This window comes from Sorex fumeus, unplaced genomic scaffold (assembly GCF_029834395.1).
Source record: "Sorex fumeus unplaced genomic scaffold, SorFum_2.1 ptg000047l, whole genome shotgun sequence".
In the NCBI taxonomy this organism is placed as follows: domain Eukaryota; kingdom Metazoa; phylum Chordata; class Mammalia; order Eulipotyphla; family Soricidae; genus Sorex; species Sorex fumeus.
The window spans coordinates 3,973,450-3,979,449 of NW_026606104.1; the positions used below are offsets into that span (position 1 = coordinate 3,973,450).

General features: G+C 53.7%; 1 protein-coding gene across 5 annotated transcripts; it reads left to right on the forward strand.

Annotated features, from left to right (window-relative positions):
• The first annotated feature begins 78 nt into the window (after positions 1-78).
• Positions 79-3,797, forward strand: HAX1 (HCLS1 associated protein X-1). Of its 5 annotated transcripts, none has more exons than XM_056123208.1 (7): positions 79-240; positions 848-966; positions 1,113-1,300; positions 2,214-2,277; positions 2,385-2,491; positions 2,615-2,705; positions 3,552-3,797. In XM_056123208.1, exons 1-7 carry the CDS (start codon positions 188-190, stop codon positions 3,635-3,637), a joined length of 708 nt encoding a protein of 235 aa, XP_055979183.1. In that variant the 5' UTR covers positions 79-187; the 3' UTR covers positions 3,638-3,797. The 5 variants fall into 5 exon arrangements, with proteins under 5 accessions (XP_055979183.1, XP_055979179.1, XP_055979180.1 ...); XM_056123204.1 differs by having other exon boundaries at positions 82-240; positions 704-966; XM_056123205.1 differs by having other exon boundaries at positions 83-240; positions 704-966; positions 2,214-2,265.
• The last annotated feature ends 2,203 nt before the right edge of the window (positions 3,798-6,000 follow it).

Below are 6,000 nucleotides of genomic sequence, written 5' to 3' on the forward strand. Positions count from 1 at the left end.
CTCGGGGCTCCTTACAGCGCGCCCGCCCCGCCCGGCCCACGGCCGCTTTACGACAGCGCGCGACTCGCGGGCTTGCTTTCCGGCAGCGCGGCCGGCGCGAGCTCGATTTCCGGTGTTCCCGCGCCGCCTGCCCCCAGGTGTGAATGGGCCGTGGGAGGGGGTCAAAGGTTCGAGTCCCGGCGTGGGAATGAGCCTCTTTGACCTTTTCCGCGGCTTTTTCGGCTTTTCTGGACCGAGGAGGTGAGCGTGGGTCCCGGGCACACGAGGGGTCCCTCAAGGCCATCCGACGCCAACACCTACTGGGAGAAACCTCCCCACTTGGCGTCCTTGCGAGCAGGACCCGGACGTGGAGCGCCCGGCCCGCGACAGGGCCCGCGGCGGTAGCTAGGCAGGCGAGCCCGGGGTGATGCAACAGGCAGCGGGGGCTAGGGAAACAATGGGGCTCGGCGGGGACCTGTGCCGGGGAGCCGCACGGGGGGCGGGCGGGGCAGGGCGGGGCGGGAGGAGGCCCGAGCTGGGGCCCGCCCGACCTAGACTCCGCTCCCAACGGCCGCCCAAGAACTGCTGGCTGCTGTGTTTCTCCCTGGCCGGCCAGCTCCTGCAGCCCCGCGTGAGCGTACGCTTGCCCCACTCTGCCGTCCGTGGGTTCATTTCATGACGAGCCGTGATGAAATCTTGATGACCCATCTGCCTCTGCCCCCAGCCCCAGAGACCCTTTTTTTGGAGGGATGACTCGAGATGAAGAAGAGGAGGAGGAGGAGGAAGAGGACGAAGGAGCCAACTGGGGCCGTAGGAGCCCTAGGTTCGAGGGCCCCCAGCAGCCGGAGGAATTTGGCTTCGGTTTTAGCTTCAGCCCAGAAGTAGGCATGCGTTTCCATGATAACTTCGGCTTTGATGAGCTGATCCGAGATTTCAATAGCATCTTCAACGAGATGGGCGCCTGGACCTTGCCTTCCCGTCCTCCCGGTGTGTGGCTTCCCCGCTGGAACCGGAGAGAGCAGGTTTTTGGTGGGGTGGCGGGTGGCGGGAGCCTGCACAAGGGTGGGAAGTGTGAGAAAACAGTTTTTGGGAGCCCGAGACCTTTTGCAGCATTTCCTTGCACCTCTTTGCAGAACTTCCTGGTCCTTCATCAGAGGTACCTAGTGTGGGACAGCGGGAGGGACAGACCCTTCGGGACTCTATGCTGAAGTATCCAGATAGTCACCAGCCCAAGATCTTTGGGGAGGTTTTGGAGAGTGATGCCAAGACGGAATCCCACGGTACAACCTCCGGCTGGGACTCCCAGAGATCTTTTTCCAGGGTGAGTGACCCAACAGGCCCCCAGAGCCTGTGGGAACAAGCCAATTCCTCACTGGAGTTTTAACATGCTTGGGGTGAATGTCTAAGCCCTTCGCTCAGTGCATGTATGTATGTATTTGGGAGTGCACATCTGGTGGTGCTCAGGGAAGCACTTTGTGGGGGACAAAACCCAGAGCTTCTGCATGTAGTGCATGTGCACCCCAGCTCTTGGAGCTTTCTGTGCCCCACATATTTATATTATCTAGATTAAGCTTCATGGGGGAAGGGGAGTATTTCTTTCAGAAGTCCTCAGCTCCATCAGTTCTCAAGGTGGGTGATCCCACCTTCCTCTCACCCACCCCCACATGCATTGGAATGCTCCCAGATGGGGGGCTCCTCTCAAGTGCAGTTGTGGAGGAGACCTTTCTATTCTTTTGCTTAAGGGAAGTTTGGGGCAGAGGGATAGGATAGGGTCGGGATGCTTTCACGGAACTGATCTGGTTTCTGTCCTTGACACCCTAGAGGGTTCACAGAGCTCCACCAGGAGTGATCCCTAAGTACAGAGCAGGAGTAAGCTCTCACCACTACTAGGTGTGACCCTCCCCCCCCCCCCAAAAAAAAGATAAAATTAAAGGGTAGATTAAAGAAGAGTGTTGAGTGATTTTATTTCTGCAAAATGGACTGTAGACTAGAGAAGTTTGAGAGCCTCTGTTCTATATGATTCTTGGACCAAGCAGGATTATTGAGGGGGTTACAGAAAAGAATTTTGGTAGTTGCATAAATAAACAAAACAGCCAGAAGTGGGTGAGTAAATAAAACTGCCCTGCATGAGAATCATGTTTCCTGGGAAAAGGTAATTTTTCAGCTCAGGACCAGTGTGAGTGCCATCGCCTGCTGGAGTTTCATACTGAAAGTTGCTGGTTCATCTTTTCCAGTTTGATGATGTGTGGCCTGTGGCTCCCCCTTCTAGAGCCAGAGAGGACAATGGTGAGTCTGGAGGTAAAGGACATCCCCCAGCCATTTTTCCTGATGCTCCTCGACTGTCTGGTTGTCGCTGCTTCCTGCCCCCATTCTCTGCTCTTTCAAGTCTCTTCTTGCCCTTCTAGATCTTGATTCCCAGGTTTCCCAGGAAGGCCTTGGTCCAGTTTTGCAGCCCCAGCCGAAGTCCTACTTCAAGAGCGTCTCTGTGACCAAGATCACTAAGCCTGATGGGGTGAGTCAGGAGAGGGGTGAAGGGGCTGTGGCCAGAGGATGCTGTGGGAAGAGCAAGGCCCCTCAGGAATCAATGTGTTCACCTGTGGGGATACCAGAGACATACTGGGGGGTTTCTTTCTAGACAGTGGAAGAGCGCCGGACTGTAGTGGACAGTACCGGCAAGTCGGAGACCACAGTGACCCGTCAGGAAAGGGATGGCAGTCCTAGAAGTGGTGAGTGAAGGAATTGAAAGGTCCGTCTTGCTGCTCCTTGGGGAAAGGATATTTGACGTATCTGCCCGCCCCCCCCCCCCCCCCACACACACACACACACACTTCCTTCCCTTTCTGTGATGAGATAGGAAGAGATATGCTTGCACATTCTCTGTTTTGGTTTGTTTTGGGGCCACACCTGGGAACGTTCAGGAGTTGCTCTTGGCTCTGCACTCAGGAATTACTCCTAGCAGAGCTTGGGGGGTCCAGATGAGATGTTGGGATTGAACCCTGGTCAGCCTTGTGCAAGGCAAGTGCCCTGCCTACTGTACTATCTCTCCGGGCCCCACTCTTGCACATTCTTGGTCATGGTGTTCGCAGTCCACACTTTATTTGGGACACTCACACTCTCTTTTGTTTTGGATTGATTTGATTCATTTTTTGGCCCATACTCAGTGATGCTCAGGGATGACTCCTGGCCAGGTGTCGCGGTGTGGGTAGTGTGGGGAGAGTTGGTATAAGGGGTGCAAGGGCTCAAGCTGGGTCAGCCTGCAGCCTGTTTTTCCCACTCTACTCTCTCTGGCCCCTGCACACACTTGGCTGCTGTGCTTGCCAGGGCTCCCTTGCTGGTGGTGCTCGCATACTCAGTCACAGTGCTCAACTGAAGACATGCTTGGGTGTGAGTAGGAAGATCCCAAGGCCTCTGGGGTCCAGCTCAGTCATGCAGGGTGCTCATTGGCCTACCTTCAAGGCGGACACAACCCAACTGTCCCTTGCAGGGCCCCCTTATCACCTGGGATATCGTTCTTCACCATTCCCAGCCGCCTTTATTTAGACCGTCTGTTTGTGTCACTTTCTTTCCTTTAGATCCAGAATCCCCAACACCTCCAGCTATGGACGATGCTTTTTCCATCCTGGATTTATTCTTAGGACGTTGGTTTCGGTCCCGGTAGCTTGACCTTCAGAGGCCTTTGGTTTGTTCCTTCTCCCTTCCCTTACTGACCATCAGTGGGCTTAACCTCTCCTGTTTCCTCAGGGCCGTGGGGGAAACAGTGAATTGAGGATGTCAGTCACACACCCAAACTGACCAATAAAACCTTTTATTTATGCTAATTCTCAGTCTTGATTATTTTCGAAGTTATCCCACTTCCGGGCGGAGGGGTGTCCTCCCAAGCAGTGCTCGGGGGGCCCAAGGACCGTTCCTTGTGTTGCCAGTTCAGACAGTTCAGTGATGGGGCCTGTGAATGCAGAGCTGCTTGGCCCTGTGTTCTGGGAGCACCACAGCAAAGATACAGGGGGGTGAGGGGTAGGGTGCATAGAATTGGGGTTTGAACTTGATCCTGGTACATTCAAAGTCTGATCACTGAGCATCTCCCAGTCCTTTTCCACATTTTGGGGTGTTTGCAAGACTTTGTTGTTGCTGTGGTTCTTGTTTTCGGAGTGCTCATGGATTGCTCCTGGCAGTGCTTAGAGGAACCATAGACTGCTGAGGATCGAATCTGGGTCTCCTGCATGCAAAACATGTTTTCCATCACTTCAAGCTGTCCCTCCAGCCTTCTATTCCACTTTGTTTGTTTTTGGCCCCTCCAGCTCATTGAGGGGTGGGGTGGTATCACTCCTTGGTGGATTCGGGACTATGTGCCAGGGACCAAATTCAGACCTACCCTCAGCCTCTTGAGCCTTTCTCCAAGCTTTCCTCTTCTATATTTCGGAACATGCAGGACTTCCAAGTGATATGGCTCACAACTCTATTAATTTTTTAATATGCTTCTCAAACCCAAATTTATAAGGACCATGTTGGCCTTGCATACAGCTAACCTAGGTTTGATCTCTGGCACCCCATGTGGTCCCTCAGTCCCCACCGGGAATGATCCCTGAGCACGGAACCAGGAGTAAAGCATAATTGGATGTGGCTTCCGTCAAATAAATGGAATACCCAGGCATCTGACTCAGTAGTGGAGCAGTAGACCTCATGCCTCGCATATATGAGAATAATGCATAGTGAGAATAATGAACATTTGTTTATGTTGACATACTGATTAAAAGCAGAAGAGGAGGCTTCAAAAGAATAAACAGAGCAAACTTTGACAGGGGAAAAATGTGATGGTTAGATAACACAGTTGAGAAAATTATTTTAAAAATGTAGAATAGGGCTGGAGCGATAGAATAGCGGGTAGGGCATTTGCATTGCACACAGCCGACCCAGGTTCGATTCCCAGCATCCCATATGGTCCCCCAAGCACCACCAGGAGTAGTTCCTGAGTGCATGAGCCAGGAGTAACCCCAGTGCATCGCCGGGTGTGACCCAAAAAAGCAAAAATAAATTAAAAATGTAGAATAATGGGGGTATGGTGCTGCCAGCAGGTCAATCTGTACCTGTGAGGTGAGTGCATCAGCAGCCTCATGGTGCCTTTAGACTTCCAGATACCCCAAAATTGCTGCTGTGCCTTTGGCCAGACCCCAAAAACTTGGGGCAAAGTTTACCAAGAAAGTAAGCAGCCAAAAGTTAGGTATGTGGGAGACACACCCACAACCCACCTCCAGCTCAGCTGTATAATTGGAGGCATGGCCTCTGGTTCCTGATCAAACTGTTTAACAGCCATGATCCCAGAGACTCAGAAACAAATCTCAAAACCCAGCGGCTTTTGGCAGAAATGCGTCTGGTCCCTGCAGTAGGTTACTGGCTCTGGGCCACTGCAGGTGGGAATAGGTTTCATACCTTGGCCTGTTCCCCCTGGCGACTCAGTGGCCGCCGCGCTCCAGAGGCCACTGGACAGTCAGGTTTGGGCCCACAGTGACGAGACGTGGGGCCTCACGGGATGGGGGTGAAGCTGGCCCTTTCCTCCCCATCCCAACGAGATTCTGAGTCACCGCCCACGAACGGCCTCTCTGGCTCCCTGTCCTAACGAGACCCCGAGTTGCCGCCCACAAACAGTCTCTCTGGCTCCTGATCAAGCTGCCACCCCAGGGGGAAAGGGTCCTGTCCCTCCCCCTGCTCCCCCTGGCGGCCCACTGGCTGCCATCCTCCAGAGGCCACTGGACAGTCAGGTTTGGGCCCACAGTGACGAGACGTGGGGCCTCACGGGATGGGGGTGGAGCCGACCCTTTCCTCCCCATCCCAACAAGATTCTGAGTCACCGCCCACGAACGGCCTCTCTGGCTCCTGATCAAGCTGCTTAACAGCCATTATCCCAGAGACTCAGGAACAAATCTCAGAACCCAGCAGGTTTTGGCAGAAATCCCTCCAGATTTAATTGTTAAAATTTTGGAATTTCAAAATCACATGGCCACTACTGCAGCCACACAGCATCATATG

What these genes read in the sequence shown, in the direction of transcription:
- HAX1 (XM_056123204.1), top strand. Translation starts at nt 188, where the DNA reads ATGAGCCTCTTTGACCTTTTCCGCGGCTTTTTCGGCTTTTCTGGACCG. An exon ending in CTTGCCTTCCCGTCCTCCCG is followed by an intron (nt 967 to 1,112) that starts GTGTGTGGCTTC and finishes ACCTCTTTGCAG; the next exon opens with AACTTCCTGGTCCTTCATCA. An exon ending in GGATGGCAGTCCTAGAAGTG is followed by an intron (nt 2,706 to 3,551) that starts GTGAGTGAAGGA and finishes TCTTTCCTTTAG; the next exon opens with ATCCAGAATCCCCAACACCT.